At 50.9% G+C, this 18017-nt stretch overlaps 1 protein-coding gene across 3 annotated transcripts in view; it reads right to left on the bottom strand.

Annotated features, from left to right (window-relative positions):
• Positions 1 to 17800, bottom strand: part of COL27A1 (collagen type XXVII alpha 1 chain) — a 138311-nt gene extending 120511 nt beyond the window's left edge. Inside the window, exons 1-4 of one of the 3 annotated variants that reach the window (XM_063410124.1) lie at positions 17388 to 17800; positions 15975 to 16272; positions 7913 to 7989; positions 1492 to 2933 (exon numbers count right to left, since the gene is read on the bottom strand). In XM_063410124.1, coding sequence (XP_063266194.1) covers positions 1492 to 2933; positions 7913 to 7989; positions 15975 to 16030 — 1575 coding nt within the window. In that variant the 5' untranslated portion in view covers positions 16031 to 16272; positions 17388 to 17800. Of the gene's footprint in view, positions 1 to 1491; positions 2934 to 7912; positions 7990 to 15974; positions 16499 to 17387 lie in introns of those variants that run through there. The other 2 variants (XM_063410121.1, XM_063410123.1) reach the window with 2 other exon arrangements.
• Between the last annotated feature and the right edge of the window lie 217 nt (positions 17801 to 18017).

Here is an 18017-nt window from a genome sequence, read left to right as displayed (position 1 = left end):
TTGGTCACCCTCATGACACTTGAAGAGCAAGAAGGTGGCAAAGGGCAGGATTTTGGTGGGCTTGGAGCAGGCACCCAGATTCACCCATTAAAGCTAAGTGAAAGTTGTGTATTTCTAAAGGAAATTTCCTTTAGAAATGCACAACTGCTGAATTTCTTCTCCTGGAAATACGGCTGAAATGACTCTCCACAAAACACAGAAGCCTGCCCAAAGATCAAATTGCTGGAGCTTGTTCTGTCTATTCAGAAGTTCAGCAAAACTTCTCCAAGCACCAAAACTCCAGCAGGGATGGGCGCCTGTAGCCCACGCTCAACCCCTGCCCAGGCATCACCTTCACCTCTCCCAGGGCAGGACCTGGGAACAAAACACCACCCTGGGGGACTCCACACCCAAAGAACAGGGAGAGAAATCACCCCCAGCTTTGAGATGGGGCAGGAGGAAACACAAAGTGCTAAACTCCCACTGAGGACTTGGGGAGACCCAACCATTCCACTGTAGGTGTTACTTGCACCAAGGAGCAGCTCTGCAGAGACAAGCACTGGTCATTCCTTACTCCAGCCTCAATATTTCCATTGTAAACTCTTCTTTCACTATTTTAAGAAGTCAGCTGTAAAAATTCCCTCTAGGCTGGATCTTGGCAACCAAAGGCTCTGTCTGGGAGAAACTTATTTTACATGTACAATCCCTCTCTCCTATTGACAGTTTGGTTTGGAACACCAAATCCCCCTAAAAGTTGGCCAGTTTCAAGATCATGTTTGCATTCTCAAATTTGAAAAGTAAAAAAAGAACAGCTAGCAGATAATTAGTGGGGCCTGAGTGCTTTTAGCATTACAAAATGTGTGTATGCTTTTACAATGGCCAATACATACAACCTGAAAGGCGTTATTTTTTATGTGGAATGCAGTAGTTAAATTTATAAAGGAAACTTTTTGCATGTTTTAAGTGCAGGCTATGAAAAATAAAAAAAGGAACAAAACACCCAAGCAAAATTTATACCATAAAAACAGATGAGACTTTGTTTAAAAAAATAAATCCTGAAGCCACCTCTGCAGTTGCATTTGCTGGAACAGGACACTTTTCTAGATTTGTGAATATCAGATACAAAAAATTTTAATAACCAGTGCCAAGAAATAGTTAACTTGAGGCATGTTTTAAAGACATCTGGATTTTCTATGGAAGATGACCAGAGATAAACGAAGGGTGTGGAAGACAGCCCCAATCTGGCCATTAAAATTTTAGCCAGCAATTTAAAGGAAAAGAAAGTGGGATTTCTTTTTAAAAATCTAACATTAAGCAGTAACTTTAACCACAAATGTTCCGTGGTGTCCACCATCACCAAACACCCAGGTTCAAACTGAGATTTATGCTGAAATGGTGATGATGAGGAATGCAGCAGTGCTTGGCTGCCACACCTGGATAAGTTTCACAGAAACCCTTGGGGACTGTGGGCTGCCAGACTGGGAACAGCCACCATGAGGAGCCTGAACATACCTGAGGTCCTCTCTCTCCTTTCACTCCTGGATATCCCAACAAAAATGGAAACGGAGTGGGTCCCAAGGGGTCAAAGATTTGATAGGCATCGGTGGCAGGCGGGGTGGTGAGGTTGAAGGCCTGTGCCCTGGCTCTGGAGCCGGGCCGGGCTGAGCCCAGGGGTGGCTTGGTGTACACCAGAGGGACAATGCTGGGATCCACTCTCCTGCTGGGGGACGGCACCTGCTTCTTTGGAAGGGGCCCACGGCTTGGGTGCTGCGGGGTTGGCTTCAGGGTGACAAGGTGGACGTTGCTGGTTGTGTTATCAGTCACCCTCCTCATTGGCTTTACAGTACTGGGTGCTTCAGGGGGCTCAGCAGTTGGTTTTTGGTTGATTTTCTTTTTGGTCTCTTGCTTGGACTCCTTCCTGCTGGCCGTGAGCAGGCTCTGGCTCGTTGGTGGGGCCCTCCTGGCAGTGGGAAGAGGAGTTTTCTCCCTGCGCGTGCTGGGAGTGGGCTGAGACACCCTGAGGGTTGTCCCCGTGCCCCGAGGGAGCGAGGACACGGTGGGTACCTGGGACTTGGTACTTGATGGAACAGGGGGGGCCACTGTGACCTTGGTGGCTTTGGTAGTCAGTCTTGGCCGTGAAGGTGGGGTTGACAGCAACGAGAGGGTTGTTGCACCTGAACCCCTCGTCTTGAGGGGTGCAGTGACCCTGCCAAGCTCCACGTTTGGGGCAGCAGTGGTCAGGTTCTTCAGACCCTGCAGTGAGGGCTGTGTAGGCTGTGGGGTACTGGGGGAGGCACTGGGATCCCTGGGCAGGAGGGGGAGCAGTGGGGGCAGGATTGGCCGGTAGGTATCTGCTTGCCTGCACTGTTTTTTCAGGTATTTACAGTAATGATGAGCTGCCTTGGCGGAAGGATAAATATCAAACTGGCAGATGGCTCCCTCGAACTGCACAGAGTGCTGGTTTATCTTCCCAAAGAGGAAAGATCCGTGAGGATCCAACGCCTCGTCCTTTTTAAAATGCAAATCCGCATGTACTCTGCGCTTCCCACAAGAAGTAAATAAAGTGACCGTCTGGCCACGGATGTTGATGGCAATATTGTGCCACTGGCCGTCGTGGACATTGTAATCAAAATATACAGAGCGCTTGTGGCCCACGTACACGATGATCTTCCCAGGCACAAACTGCACCCCCAGCTGCAGCTTCTTCTTTTTGCTCCTGACAGCAAAGAGAAAAGCGTTGTTGATGCGGTGGGAGCAGAGGCTCAGCACCAGGAGCAGGTCAGAGCTGGAGCCCGCGGGGAGGAGGGCGCTGAGCGGGGCTTCCACGCGGGCTCGCTGGGTGAAGATGACCCCTGACTTGAAAGGAATGACTCCTTGAGGAGCTGTACGTGAGGAGGACCATCCACCCGATGGCCTTTTCCCTGACAGGCCCAGTCTTTGAAGAACATCCACATCTGAAAGGGAAGCACAAAGATCGTGTGAGGTGCTGGGAGACCCAAGGTGTGGAGGGAGGTCAAACCAACCCGTGCACAAGGGCAACAGGATACAGGAGAGCCCAGCTCACATATCTAATCCCACCCTCTCACATATATATTCCCATAACCAGCATGGAGAACTCACAGCCCTTCTCACATCCTGTGAGGAGCAAGTGCATGCTCAGCGTGATTACCAGCAATTGCCAAAAAGCATCAGCTCCATGGTGCATCTGGTGAGTTCTCCTGTCCCACCAGGGACCAGCTCAGATGTTCTGGAGGGAGCTGACCTCACTACAAGGAAATTTCCCACTGAGCACCACTAGTCCTCTTCCTGGGATTTGATTCTGAGTACTGAACACATAGCTGGAAAGGAATTTGAGCAACAGATTGAGCTGGGATTGCAAAATTTTATATCTCCAGAGGGCAAGTAACAAAACTTCCAAAGGGAGCAAAAGCCTTGTATCTGTCTCTCTCCAAGCTAGCAAGCAGCAGCTTTTGATCTTTGGAGAGTTTAGGGAAGCGCAGGTGCCTCCCAGCATGAAAAAATTGCACCTAAATTTCAGTGAGCTGCTCAAGGTTCTCAACAGCAGTACTGTTTTTCCCAGCAGATCATCTTACAGCATTAAATTATTTTAATAAGTTGGAACCAGACTTGGTTTCTGAAGAGCTCAGAAATTGGTTATGGCTGCCACTGAGCAGTGGAGGTAAAGATTTCCCTCCTGTACAATGTCACCCAGGAGCCAGGTGCCTTGCTCAAGACAGGAGGAGAGGGATTGATCCCCAGAGGAGCTTTCTCTCCCAATTCCAGGAGGAATTTGCCATGGACAGACAAGCAGAATCCCCTGCTTTCTGCCCCCGAGGTGTATCAGGAGTCACTCACAGCTCAGATTAGCAGGCAACAGCAACACAAACTGGGGCCAGCTGGCAGCAGCCTCAGCTGAATTACTGAACTGCAGAAGATGCCAAGGTCTACGTGAGCAAAGCTGCAAAGGTAAATGTGCCCAGACCTGAAAAAGGTCCCATGATGAGCAGCTAAAGGAGCTCAGCCTAGAGGAAAAGGAGGCTCAGGGGAGAACTTCTCACTCTCTGCAACTCCCTGACATGAGGCTGTGGTCAGGTTCTGCTCCCAAGTAAGAAACAATAGGATGAGAGGAAAAGCCCTCAAGTTGTGCTAGGGGTGGGAGGAAGGGGGTTAGAATGAAGAGTAGGAAAGGCTTCTTCACCAAAAGGTTTGTAAAGCATTGGAACGAGCTGCCCAGTGGAGTCACCATCCGTGGAAGTGTTCAAAAGACATCAGGTGTGGCACTTGGGGACATCTAATGGTTTCGTGGAGGGCTTGGCAGTCCTGGGTTAACAGCTGGATTTGATGATTGTAAGGGTTTTCCAACCCAAATGACCCTGAGGAGGTGACCATGACTCCTGTGACACTGGCACTGCTGACAGTGAGCTAGGACAACTGCACTTCCTCCCCTCTTCCTGCTGAAATACAATTCCCTTCACTCCTGGACCAGCCAACTCTCCCATTTCAGTGCACTTTGGAGCAGCCAGTCAGGCCTGTACAACCCACATGCTAATGCTGCAAGGCAAGAATTTAACACTCAGAAAGGTGGTGGTGCCAATCATGCCTAACACCGTGGGATTGCAACTTTCCTAGATTAAAAGTAAATCAACAGTTCTCCAAAGGATAAAGCAATCCGAGCTCCTTTTCTAAAGGGGCCTTTCACCCTTAACTATTAAATGTTCTGCACAGAACACAATATTTGGAGAACTGGCACTTCAAGAAACCTTTGGTGTTGGCCAGAAGGGTTGTAGACTCAAGCAGTCTGAGATCAGTAATGCTGCTGGCCAGGAAGGGAGGAGAATGATGAGAAAACCTCTGTTCCTTGACTTTGGCAAAAACCTCAGCCATTTCTGTGTGTAAGAACAAGTCAATCAGTATTTACTTGGCCTAAGTTTAGCTTTATTCCCACCTTCCTTTTTTAAAGCAGCTTGAGTCATTTTCTAGCAGACACTACCCTGGAGAAGGCACATCAGATGTGGAAAAGGATGGAAACGTTCCCTCTGTGCAGAGGGGTAATTTACTGCACAGCATGGTCAAGCATTAATGACAGAATTTCTACCATACTCTGAAATCCCTGATCCCCCACTGTTTTTATTCCATATTGTCCAACAGGTCTGTCTCCCAGCACAGCCTTCCCCTCTCTGAACAGAGCAATCATGGCAGTGTCTTCATTCTGGGTAATCTCCAGAGCTCATGAAACAGCAAAGGCCAAAGCCTGGCTTTAGTGAAGTGGGACCCTTGCCACAGACTTCAAAAGCATCAGGATTTATCCCTAAGGAAATAAATTTACCACTTAAGCAAGCAGCTAGGCTCCAGCTTCCAATTTCTATGTGTATTTTTAGGTTCTCCCTCAGAGGCAGAGAGGGGTTGTCTCTGCTCGAGGTGCTGCACACTCTGGGAGTTATTTATTTGGTAGCTGCTCTGCAAGGATGTTTCCCTGCTCAGAGGATGCTGCTGCTGTTTGCAATCCCAATCCAAGTTAGCAACAGCATCCAGGAGTGCTGAAGGAAAAAAAAGCACAACCCAAACACTCCTCTCCCTCAAAACCCACTAAGGTGGAGCCAAACCCTGGATGCCGACCCAAAATCCGATTAAAGAGCCCTCATGCAGGACATGTACGTGGAGTTTCCAGCACCAGGGCCAGGCACAGAGCTCAGGGCTCCTGTGCACCCAGCCCATCTCCTCTGCACCCCATCCAACTGTCCTGGGCTGCTGGGCCACATCTGGGATGTGGGATGTCACCAACTAATGTAAAATGCAAGGTAATTCTGGCTTCCTGAAGCAGCTCCAAGTTTAGCAGAGGATTTTTTCCCCTTCAAACTTTTTCCTCTGCGGATTTTTCCATCAAAACACGTTATTTAAAAAGAACATTCATTTAGAGCTGCCTGATCCCAGGTGCCTCAAAGCTAGTAACAACATTCCTGTAGCAACATTTGAGCAACTGGGAACAACTCATCTATCAGACTCTGTGCATCAGGTGAGATACACAGAGATTCCTGAACAACCATATTATCGTCTCTGAAAAAGGGGAAAAATATTTTACTGTTCTCCTTCCCATCTCTTTCTTTCCCTCCCCCCTTCCCCACACAAAAAGCTGTATAAGAAAAAGAAGCCAAAAGGCAGGAGAGAAATAACTCCCAGTTTCCCAGATTCCAACAGCCAAGATGTGATGCCCACAGCTAAAACTGGATTGAATAAGCACAGCAGTTCCAAAAGTTACTGCCCAGACCCTTAATCTGCACACAGCAAATGAACTCACCTCACAACCTTTTGGATTTGTAACACTTATGGAAAGATCATCCTCTGTTCCCTGATTTTCCAGCATACAGGAAGGTTCCTAATCCTTAGAGTAACAGCCACAGTGTTTTCAGAAGCCCACAGCATTGGCTTCATTTCATCCTCACACTGGCCTATGAACAAGTTTTTACTGCTTCTGATTCTCATGTTTGAAAATCCTGGGTGATAACACAGCCTCGAGTCACAAATGTTTTCTTGCAGCCTTTACTTTCTTGGAAGGTTTTATTTTCTGGTACCCAGAAGGAAATGCTCCTTCTCATTGTGTGGAAATGAGGGAAGTTTTTAAAAATTCTTTTATCACAGAGAAAGTATCTCAGAGGGGAGTTATTGACTACACCAAGGTAAACACAATGAGAGTGAAATTAAAGAGTCTGCTTTAGACTGATGGTAACAAAAGACATGGCCCCATCCCATAATTATCATAGGAGTAAAATGATGGATAGAGGTGAATCTGAACAGCAGATTATAATGTACTTGAAAAGAGAGATGCCAAGACACAGTATTTGTTCTCCCTCTTTATGAGCTGACATAAAACTTGTTCTGAAAAGTGCTTGACTAAGTAATTCAGCCAGATGTTCACCTCCTTTGCATGGAGGCAGAACTTGGAAAATATTACATTTTTCAAAATTGCTGATGGCAGGGATCTATCCCCCCCTGTAAAAAGTGGTCCATGGGCTGGCTGACAGCTGAGTGTTGACCAAAATTCTATTTTTCCTTCATGTTTTAGAGACTGAGAGGAGAGCCCTGGAGCCTGCTAGTCCACTCAGTGTTGTCTGCTGACGGCAGGGGAAGCTGTTCACTTCCAGCAAATACCCATGTAAGGCATCCATGTGGGAAAGGAGAAGGTTCCTTCACAAACAGATACTGCAGAGATGCTCAGCACCCACTATCAATTGTTGGAGATGAATTTTTTCTTGTGTTTTTGCTGACTTTGAAGCTTTTCATCTCCTTTTGTAGGGTCATTGATTATTGTACCTCAGCCTAGTCCCGTCCCAGGTGATGCCTGGAGAAGGGGGGTGAGGACAGGCTGAAGGTGTCACTCCTCTATAGAATATTCCCTTACAGCACAGGGATTGATCCAGATATAGCCATGCTATTATCAACCAACCCTGTGGGATTTTCCTCCCTTAAATTTGCGTTTACCTTCAGAACTCACATTATTTCTGTATGTGTGACACCGCCTGTGCTGGCAGGGGCATGCCTGGGGTGCACCAAAGTCAAGGAAAAATCTGCCTGCCAGAGACATTTAATTCCATAAAGCCAGTCTCAAGGGGCAGTTTTAAAAAGCAGTTAAGTCCTGGCAAGTGCAGGCAGATGCCAGTGACATTTTAGACACAAAGTGCTTCACTCCCACCAGTTCCACCCAACAGACTCTGAAAATCCTGTGGGACATGTAATCACCTGTACAAAACCTGGTTCTTTTTGCCAGCTGTTAACTGCACCATCCATATCATCTGTACTGCAACCATCAGCAATAAATGCATCTAACTGTGCACTGGGCTCAGACATTGATTGTGAAGTTATAATCCTACACTGGTACCAAAGCACTTGGCCTTTACTTTTGTTGAAAGAGGAGAGGAAAAAAAAAAGTGTAATTTACCTTCAGAATTTCCCTGTGTGAATCCCAGGAACCAGGTAAAACACAGTATAGTCCAGAGAAAGCAGAATCCCCTAAAACTGGAAGAGAAGGAAAAAAAATAATGCATTTCTACAACAGCAGTAACAAAACCAATTCCATTGTTTAAGGTCTTCTCCTTGATCCCAAGCCTAGCAAAGGCAGTGACAAAGTCAGCATGACTCCAGGAAGTAGATTCAGGCTGAGACCTTATTTTTCTGCTTCAAAATCATCTGTAGCCCACTGAACTTATTGGAAAGGTTTCCCAGTGGTATTAGGAGCCTTGAACAAGGAGCAGCCCAGTGTTTTGAGAGGCAGGATCAACCCTGCTGGGCCATCAGTGCCTTTGCTACTGCTACTCTTTGGCACTCGCCCCACCTAGGACAGATCACCAGAAATGAGAGAATGGAGAAATCATTCCAAGCTGGGAGGCCTAAAGCCCTGCCAGGGGGACACGGGTGGGAAATGGGCTGGCACTCAGTGCCCTGTCAACCTCAGCAAACAAATCCTGAGTTCTATTGCTTTGACAATATCCTAAGCATGCAAAATCCTACACGGATCTGTTTCTCATTTTATACCCAGGTGCAAAGATGGGGGCAGCCTCTGACCACTCAGCACCCTGTGCTGAGCCACTGAGAACCTTCTCATGAGCCTGGTATGGCAGGAAAGTTTAGAAAGTGGGAGATCCACAGGCTTCCAACCCAGGGCTCTCACAGAGCCTTTCATACCTGAGGGGGAATTTGACAAACCTCTCTGTTAGCTCAGCTTTAAGCCTTCAAGTGCCATTGAAAACAGCAGCTCAGGGAAAAAACCTTTTACCAGAAAGGTAGCGAAACCCTCCCTTTCCCTCATCAGCTTCCTTGATTTGTAGCCAGCTAAAGAACATGGGAAACTCCTTGGTTAGGCTCACTTAAAGCTGTCAGTGGAAAGTTTGAAGATTGAATTCCATCATCTTCTAGAGAGGATATTTAACAGCTTCATCAGCAAAGGCTGCTGGAAGAACAGACAGAAATGTAAACTACAGAAAGTCCTCAGCCAGGAGACAGCAGTGGGACATCCACAGGTTATTTGTCACTTCAGCCCAGCCAGTGTGAGCACTGGGCTGTGCAAAGCCATGCCAAAGTGCAGCTTGCTCATCTCTCCACACCTGACACACAAGTCATACATCAAACCACTCCTCTCCTGCCATCAGGTCTCAGCTTTAGTCCAAGAAAGCATCCTCTGAGACAGTTTATTACCCTGGGCCAATCCTCCCCTGGTGCAGGAGACCCTTTCCACACAGCTAAAACAAAGCCACAGTGATTTACATCAGTGGGGAAACCTGGCCTTGGATGTAAAAATCCATCCAGGAATCCAGCCACTAACTAGCATTTTAAGGCTTGAAGAGATAAAATACTGGAGCTGTCCCACATCAACTGGGGAACAAATGAGCTGAAATAATCCATGTCCTCCTTTGCTGTTTCCATCACCCTGGCACTGGGCTGAACATTTCAGGAGCTCTGGGACTGCTTTAGTTCATGGAAGAACGGCCAGGACTAGCCCAATCCTGGTGTTCTTTTGCCATGTCCTACAACCAGCCACATCCTAACCAGGACACCCTCACCACGCTCCAGAGATCTCCAGCTGGGGAGCCTTGGCTCTTTTCTGACAACTTCATCCCTTGGGACACAACTGGTGGGCTGAAGACACTGCCAAGTCCAAGGAGAGTCCCAGCACCTTCAGGGAGTGGAGGAAGGGCAGAATAGGATGACTCTTCATGGCCACCTCTGGCAGTATTTTTTTTTTTTTTTTTTTTTTTTTTTTTTTTTTTTTTTTTGGCATGAGAGAGGCTAAAATCCACTCCACAAGACAACCTGAATTTCTGTGCTCATCTCCAGCAGAGTTTAAGATGTGGACACAATTCTGTGTGTGCATGGAGCAAAGCCCTGACTGGCTATCATCAGCTGGGCTTGACTGTCACAGGAGGACAGGGAATGGGGTCATCACCAGCAGCAGTCCCAGGAGTTAAGAACCTGTGACCTGATGAGGATCAGAGCTGTACAACCACTGCTGCTCACAACACACCGAACTCCACGTTTTGGGTTTTGTTTAGGGGTACCTTCACAAACTAAACTCCCTGTTGATTGACACGATGAGGAGAACAAGTCTTGGGGGCAAATCCAGCACGTAATTTCATTCCAGTGACACTCTGGGGCTGCAAAGCAGACGAATGCAGAGTGTGGGATCCAGCTGGCCCCAGCCCTGCTCCTGGACCCCTCACACGGCCAACACCGTAAGAGCTGAGAGCGGGGCCGGGGGCCAAAACACTGCAGAAAAACACTTTGGCAAAATTCACCAGCTTAATGGAAAAAGCAAAAGCAGCTTCCAAATGGCAGCCGTGTGAGTGATGGGGCTGTTAATTATCCCAGGGTTTTTAATGCAGGCTCTTTTTCCGTTACAGCTCGGCAGCAGCAGAGCTGCACAAGCAGCTTGAGCAGCAAGAGCAAAGAAGATTTTTCTCCTTATATAGAACTATCAAACCCACCTGGCCTTTATCTCAGCTTCTGTCCATGAGCAGTGATTTCCACTAAGGCTCTATCAAGAGGTACCACTAAAGGTGTTAATTTCTTTTATTCTCAGGGTCTAAATACCACAATGAGGATCCTGAGGCTGTTTGCCTGGAGAAGAGAATGCTCAAGAGAGAACTCAGAGCACCTTCCAGTGCCTAAAGGGGCTCCAAGAGAGATGGAGAGTGACTTTGGACAGGGGCATGAAGGGACAGGACAGAGAGGAAGGCTTGAAGCTGAAGATGGGCAGATTTAGAATCGATATTAGGATGAAATTCTTCCCTATGAGAGTGGTGAGGCACAGGGTGCCCAGAGCAGCTGTGGCTGCCCCTGGATCCCTGGCAGTGCCCAAGGCCAGGCTGGACAGGGCTGGGAGCAGCCTGGGACAGTGGAAGGTGTCCCTGCTCATGGCAGGGGTGGGATGAGATGAATTTTTATGGTCCTTTCCAACCCAAAGCCCTGCTGCAGTCACTGGGTGTAGAGGTGCCCCACAGCACACATGATGTAAGCTCACATGAGCCTCAAAAGTTTTCCAATGCAGACACAAACTCCCTTTATAGCAAACTGAAGTTACTGACTACGGCTTAATTTTACTTCCCTGCTTCTGGCAAACTCCTGTGGATCAGTCCCCGGGAGCTGAGCAGTGCCAGAAGTCCAAGGAAAAGCACAACTGAGAGGGACAGGGGAGCACAAACACCCCTGTCCCCTCCTAACCACACAAGTGCTGGAATAAAGCCCTGCACTGAATTAAGGACAACAGGAACACAACAGCCTTCAGGGTAGACTTGGTCACAAATTATCCTCAAGGAAGTGCCAATTTGACAAAGCTGAGGCAACCTGTAAAATAATTGTGATCAGCTAATTCCCCACTATTTCTGGAACTGGTTTGGAACAATTTCAGCTCTTTTATTAATTAAAAGGTTTGCCCTGCCTTAAAATAAGAAGTCTAAATGATTTTGACATCTTGTTTGTTTAGATGATGGGTTGAAGCTGAAGGAAATATTTCAAGGGCCCATGACAGCATTTAATTTTTTATTTTGTTTTCTCCCTCATTTACAGTGGGGAAATGGCTTTGAAATTGCCAACATTACTGCAAGGTGGAAAAACAATTCCCCACCACTTTTCTCCATTCAGGTGTATTTTCTTCCTGTTCAAAAGACCACAAAGCCAGCTGGAGGCTGAAAATTGCTTTTCAAGAAAAGCAAATCTGCATTTCTAGCTGTAGATCAGACAGTTTATCTTAAAAAGCAGAAAATGCACGTGTGGCTTTGCACATGACAGGAGGTGATATTCTATAAGACACCCAAGCAGTTTTGACAGACAACAGGAAGAAAATCACAACCTATAAACTGAGGCTTTAAATTGTACCATGCATCAATTCCATCCCAGCTTTTTGGGGGTAGAAATCTTATTTTGTACCAGCAACCTCCTCTGTGGAGCTTCTGGGGCTTCTGGAAATGAAGGTATTTCTCCACTCCCCCTCAATTTCTGGCAAGAGCAATGGAAACACACAACTATGTAGGTGTCCCCATATTGACCCTGCTCAGTACTTTGCTGGACCTCTCCTGCAGTATAAATGAGGTATTGACTTACACCTCCAAGAAAAGATTTTGTACACAGGCACTGCTGCAAAGCCCAGTGTGATAAGGGCAGAGTTTCTGGAACAATTGAAATACTCCATTCAGCAGCTACATTTTTAAGGAAAAGTTTGCCTGAGCAGGCAAACAGATATGGAAGAAATTCATAGAAATTTATTCTTAAGGTCATTTAAAAATACTAAGAAAACCGAGTGATCTAGAAAATCAATATTAAGCAAGGAAAAATGAAATCCCTATTCCTGGAAGTGTTCAAGGCAGGTTGGATAGGGCTTGGACATCTACTGGAAGTTGTTCCTGCCCCTGGGAGGAGAGTTGGATCCATAAAAGCCTGATGTTTGCTCATCTGGCACCTACAGCTCCTCTGAGGACTCCTCCAGGAGAGCCACCCTGACCTGCCGTGCACAGAGGTGGGGATGCAGCACCAGCACAGCCAGGGTGACCTCCTGCAGACACCTCACACCTCGTCCTCTCAGGGGTTTAGGCTGGCACCTGCACACAGAGGGCTGAAGGGTCCCACACTGCTGGTCCTTGTCCTCCTAACTGGAACTGGAGCCTGTGTGCTCATGCAGGGAGCTGTCCCCGAGCTGAGCTCCTCCTGCTGCCAAGCTGCTCCCTCACCTGAGAGATGCCAGACTGATCTGACTCAAACACGCTCCCAGCAGCTCTCCAGAGCAGGGGATCTTTCCTGGGAACCCATTGCTGGCCTCCCCTTGGCTGCCCATCCCCATCTGTCTGGAATATTGACTTTGCTGCTGTGTGAAGTGACAACACTCAGTGCTGGCCCTGGCCTTTGTGTTCTCCAGTAACTGGAGCCCTCGACAAACAGAAGTGCTAAGCGTGATCTGTCATCTAACTCCTTTTTTGTCCTTCCAACAAACGCCTTTGCATTCCTTCATTTTGTGAATGGGGCTTGGCAGAGCCATATAGAATTCCCCATTGTTTCCATTTGCACTTCAGTGAAAGAGCCCATAATTTCTTCTTATGCCCCCAACAAATTGGCAAAGAAAGGGAAGGGAAAAAAAACCCCACAAACTGTGTTTGTTCCTGAGCAGAGACTTCCGACAACCATCTCACCACAAACCTTCAGTCAGTAACAATCTCCACAGAGATATTAAGCAGGGCAGATTTTAACCCCTCAACCCATTGCAGAAAGGGGATGAAGCTGGAGCTTTATTTTAATAAAGCACACACTCAGAGAGACACATGGAAATAGCAGGAGAGGGTGGTCCTGGGCTCTGATGCTGTCCATCCCTTATGGGACACAGCTCCAGGTGCAATTCCTCCTCTCTATCCCCAAGCACCCAGCACACACAGCATTTGCCACTCTATTGCTGAATTTGCTCAGCAGTGCCATAGTCCATCCCCAAACCACCTGCCCAGCTTGCAACAATCCTCTTTTCCTCTGAGAAGGGATCCAGGCCTTCCTCCAGCCCCTTTAGGCCTTCCCAGGGTCTGACCCACCTCGATGGGTGGACGCTGCAGTACCACTGTGCAGCTTCCTCATGCAGCACACACCGATGGGCTGGGCAGCCCCGGGGCAGCACTGTGGCAATGCCCCAGGGCTGTGACAGCAGGCTGGCACCCCTCAGAGGGCTCCAGGAGCGTGGAGCCTCCTGCAGGGCCAGCATGTGGCTCTGGGGCTCGAATGGGCCAAACCAGAATAATTGCAGTAGAACAGCACCGGTGCTCCATGTGCAGCAGAATGCAAACCCTCCCTGTGTTTTGGGGGGCCTGTGCTCACCAGGAACGCATCAGCAGAAATGACCAAGAGGGGCACATGCAGAGCCTGTAAAACCTTGTGTCGTTCTGGTTTTGGGAACTTTGGCAGCTCAAGTCTCCAAGCACACTGTGAGGCTGCTGCTCCTCCCTGGGAGCCAGCCCTCCCACCCTCACCTGCAGGTCCACCTGCAGCTCCCCAGCCACCAGAAAAGCTGCAGGAATGCTGGTGCAAGAGTGCCACGCTCAATGCACCGGATCATTCCCATCACAAGCTGTCTTCAGGCAGCGCAGCCTCACCCACCCCGAGATCACCCCGTGAGCTCAGGGACGCGCCAGCCCCGCGCTCGGAGCATCCTCTGCCAGCCCAGTGCCGCACCGGGAGCACGGAGCCGTGGGGCTGGGGCAGGCACTGCCACGGAAACCCCAAACCAGCACGGAAAATCCCTTCGGGAGATGATGCGAAGGGCGACAAGCGACCTCTGCTGAGGAGGGACTGGAGCAGCACATGGCAGGGGGACAGGCCAGGGGACACCCTGGAACAAAAGGCGCTGCTCCCGAGGCACCAGGACAGACCCTGGCCGGGTTTCCCACGGCACCGAAGGCTCCAAGCCCACAGCCGGGCTGTGGCAGCCTGGGACACGCTGAACCGGGCACGGCTCTCCGGCAGGCCGGGAGCCACGCTGCTCGCTCCTGGGTCCCTCCTTCCTCCCTAAACCTGCGCTCACATGGCTCCGTTTGTCCCCAGGCAGGACGGGGGACCCGAGCAGGCTGTCCCTGTCCTCATCCTTTGCGTGACCAGGGCCAGACCGTCTGCCGGAGCAGCTGGTGCCCTGTCAGTGGCGGTGCTCCGTGCCAAGTGTCCCTGCAGCACCGCAGCCGTCCCCTCGCTGTGACACTGCTGGTGCTCTTTCAAAGGAACCTTTATCTGTCTGGTGCCCTTTGGGCTGCTCCCTTGCTGACGCCAGCCACCCCTGCACGGTCCCAGGCGGTTCTCCCAGACCGTGCCCAGCTCTGAAAAAGTGGAACCGGGGGATGCTGCAGCCACGCCGCAGCCGCATCTGTGCAAAAACACCAACCCAAACAAAACCCCGCGCATCACACGAACCTAAAGCGCTGAGATTCAGCCCTTGTGGTATATAAACACACAGAAAACTTGTCGAGGAGAGCAGCTGCAGCCCCTGGAAGGGGTCTGGGCTCTCCGTGTGGCTCCACGCACGGACTGAGCCTCCAAAGGGAGCTGCACATTCCTCCGGCTCTAGGAGCGGGGCGGCAGCAGGGTGACCCCGGGGTGGAGGGGGGCTGCCCCCAAATCCGCTCGGCCCGTGCCCCTCCTCTCCCCCATCTCCCAGCCCAGAGCAGAGGGATCCTGTACACAACTTTTTCAAACTGCCAGGCAGAAGAATCCCAGCCTTTCCAAGGGAGTGTCGGTAAATCATCAGCACATCCGACAACGCAGCCAGCGGGATTAACCCTTCGCGGGTTCCCAGGAAAATAACAACAACAACAACACAACCACCACCAACAACGCGCTTAACAATGAAAACAGTCAAATTTGGTCCCAGCCGTGGGAGAAGGGGGGCGGGCAGGGTGTGTGCCGGGATCTTTTCATACACACGCGGATGGAGAGGGAGCAGCGTTTTGTATGCTCCGAGCACATGAAGAGCTGGCACCGCGCACCTCCGCCGTGCCCCAGCCCCCGGGGCTGTCCCCGCTGCCGCGGCCACAGCCAGGGACCCTCACCCGAGGGACAGGGCGAGCAGCGGCAGCCCCCGCTCCCAGGAGGGGCTGGGACCCCCCCGTGCCCGGGCAGGGTGCGGGGTGCGAGGGGCAGCGGATCGCGGGTTCCTGCATCAGCCTGGGGCTGCCCCGGCTCCCGGAGCACTCCCGGGGCCGGGAGCCCCTCTGCGGTGCGGGGGAATTGGGGGGCTGGGGGCCTCCCCCGGCAGTCCCGGCGCCGATCCCCGCACACCGCAGCCCCGTTTCCCCCTCTCCCGCTCCGCAGCGTGGCCTCCCCGCTGCCGAGCCCGTTCTGCTCTCCGGAGCAGGAGTTTTCACATCATCCCCTGGCAGAGGAATGTCTTCCCCCACGCCGTTCCCAAATCCCGGGATCCCGCGGCTCCCCGCACCCCCGGCCCGCCCGGGATTCCCTTCCCCAGCGCCGCGAGTAGCGGAGTTTGTACTCACCCCCTGCCTGCCGCTGTAGCTCTGAGTCTGGAGACCGGCTCTGATTCCGGCTCCATCACGTTTAGTGCATTGTCTCTTTCGGGCAATTTTTGCGGCAATCCATCAGAAATCGGGGGATAAGCCGGTTTGTGGGTACATCCTTCCCAGGAGCTCGGCTCTCTGCCTCGCTAAGGGGTTCAGCTGTGTCACAGACACCCCTGGCCCGGACGGCTCACTCCTTCCTCCTTCTCTTCTGGGTCCTTTTGCTTACACAGATCTTTTAATCCCATTTAACTCCCTCTCGGCAGACTGCAATTACCTTGGAAAAAGGAGAGAGAACACAAAGTACACTCTAGGAAGCCAGGCTGGCCCATGGTCGCTGGATTTCTTGCCTTTTTTTCCCTCTCCTTATAAATAGTGCAATTTCTGTGATCTCTGATTCCCAAAGTCCGTGATTTCAAGTGTTTTTTCTTAGCTGTTACTTTTTTGTTGTTGTTGGTTGGTTGGTGGTTGTAATTATTATTTTTATTTGCAATGCAGATGTGCCTCCCACCCCCCCAAGGATCTCTCCTCTGGACTTAGAGAGAAGAGGAAAAGGCAGATTTTGAGAAATGAAAATTATTTAAGGATGTCCTTACTTCCTCTCTCTGCTGCCCTCCTCTGTAATAGCGACGCATTTACGAGGAATTATACAAAATAAATAAATAATTCTGGGAAAAAAAAAGGGAAAAAAAAAGAAAAAAAAAAAAGGAAAATAAAAGAGAAGTCCCCTCTTTTGGGCAGAGGAATGGCAGGGAAAGCCTGTCCAGGCTCCAGGGAGGGAAGCACAGGCCCTTCTTTGGGGAGGCTGCTGATGGAGCTGCAGCCCCCTGCACTCACCTGTCCAGGGCCAGGAGCCCCAAACCTGCCTTGACCCACCTTGCAAAGTACCTGCCGTGGCTTTTCCCTTGGGATCAGCTTGCTGCAGGCAGCTGGGAGCCTGTGGATGGGACTCGGGCTTGCAGGAGAAGAGCCCCCCATGTCCCTGTGCCCCTCCCTGTGCTGCTCTGCTTCCCCAGGGCATCTCCAGAGCCCCTCTGCTCCCAGCACCAGGGGATGGGATCTGCATCCCGGAGGGCAGAGCAGGGGAATGAGTTCTCCTGTGCGAGGTCCATCAGAACAAGTCAGATCCCAAATCTGCTTGGCCAGCTCTGCCAGCAGAGGGGACTTCAGGGATAAACCTTCATCCCTGCTTCCCCTCCTCATCCAAAGTCCCACCCAGCCAACCGTGGAGCCCAGGCCGGTTCCTCTTGTCCAGAACAAACCCCGCAGCTCCGTGGGATTCCCTCAGGCAGGTGAGGGCAGCGCTCTGAGCCACCCCACCTCCTCCCTGCACCCCTGGGTGCCCCTGCCCTGCTCCCTCCCCCTGTCAGCACCTCTGCCTTGGGCACTTACTCTGCAGCGGGGAGAGAGGCTCAGCAGCATCTCCGTGCAACCCCATGGCCGTGGGCATTCATCTGTCCCAGCAGCTCACGGCAATTGCTGCTTCTTAAAAAAATAATAATAACAATAATAATAAAAAAGAAGGAGGAAAAAAAAAGACAACTCGAACAAAGCCCCTTCCTCCCTCCTTCCCCTTCAAGGTGTCTCCTGCACCGGGAGCCCGGGAGAGGCGGCCGGGGTGAGGGGCCCGGAGCCAGCCGGGGCTCTCTGGGGACCCCCCAAATTCAGCAGATAATCCTTCCCCGCGGGCACGTCCCCCTCGGGCCGCGGCTCCGCTCGTGGGTCATGGATGCTGCAGGGATCCAGGAGAGAAGCGCGGCTGGCAGCGGGCGCTGGGAGGGACATGGATGTGAAAGAGGTGGAAGTTCTAAGGCTGCCCTTGTCCTTTTAAATAGCTGCAGCCCGGGGACTCCGGGCTGGCGGGGGTGCCCCAGGTATCCGGTTTCAGCAAACAGCAGCTAATGAGCAGAGATCCAGCCTCCGAGGGGCAGGATCAGCGCTGCCGGCGGGCAGGGGGGCACCCCGGGCACCCCACCAGGAGGGGAGGGGGCTGCCAAAAGGGAGGGGAGGGCTGCGGGGCAG

Source organism: Prinia subflava, chromosome 12 (genome assembly GCF_021018805.1).
Source record: "Prinia subflava isolate CZ2003 ecotype Zambia chromosome 12, Cam_Psub_1.2, whole genome shotgun sequence".
NCBI lineage: Eukaryota > Metazoa > Chordata > Aves > Passeriformes > Cisticolidae > Prinia > Prinia subflava.
This window is presented reverse-complemented; position numbering and strand designations above follow the sequence as displayed.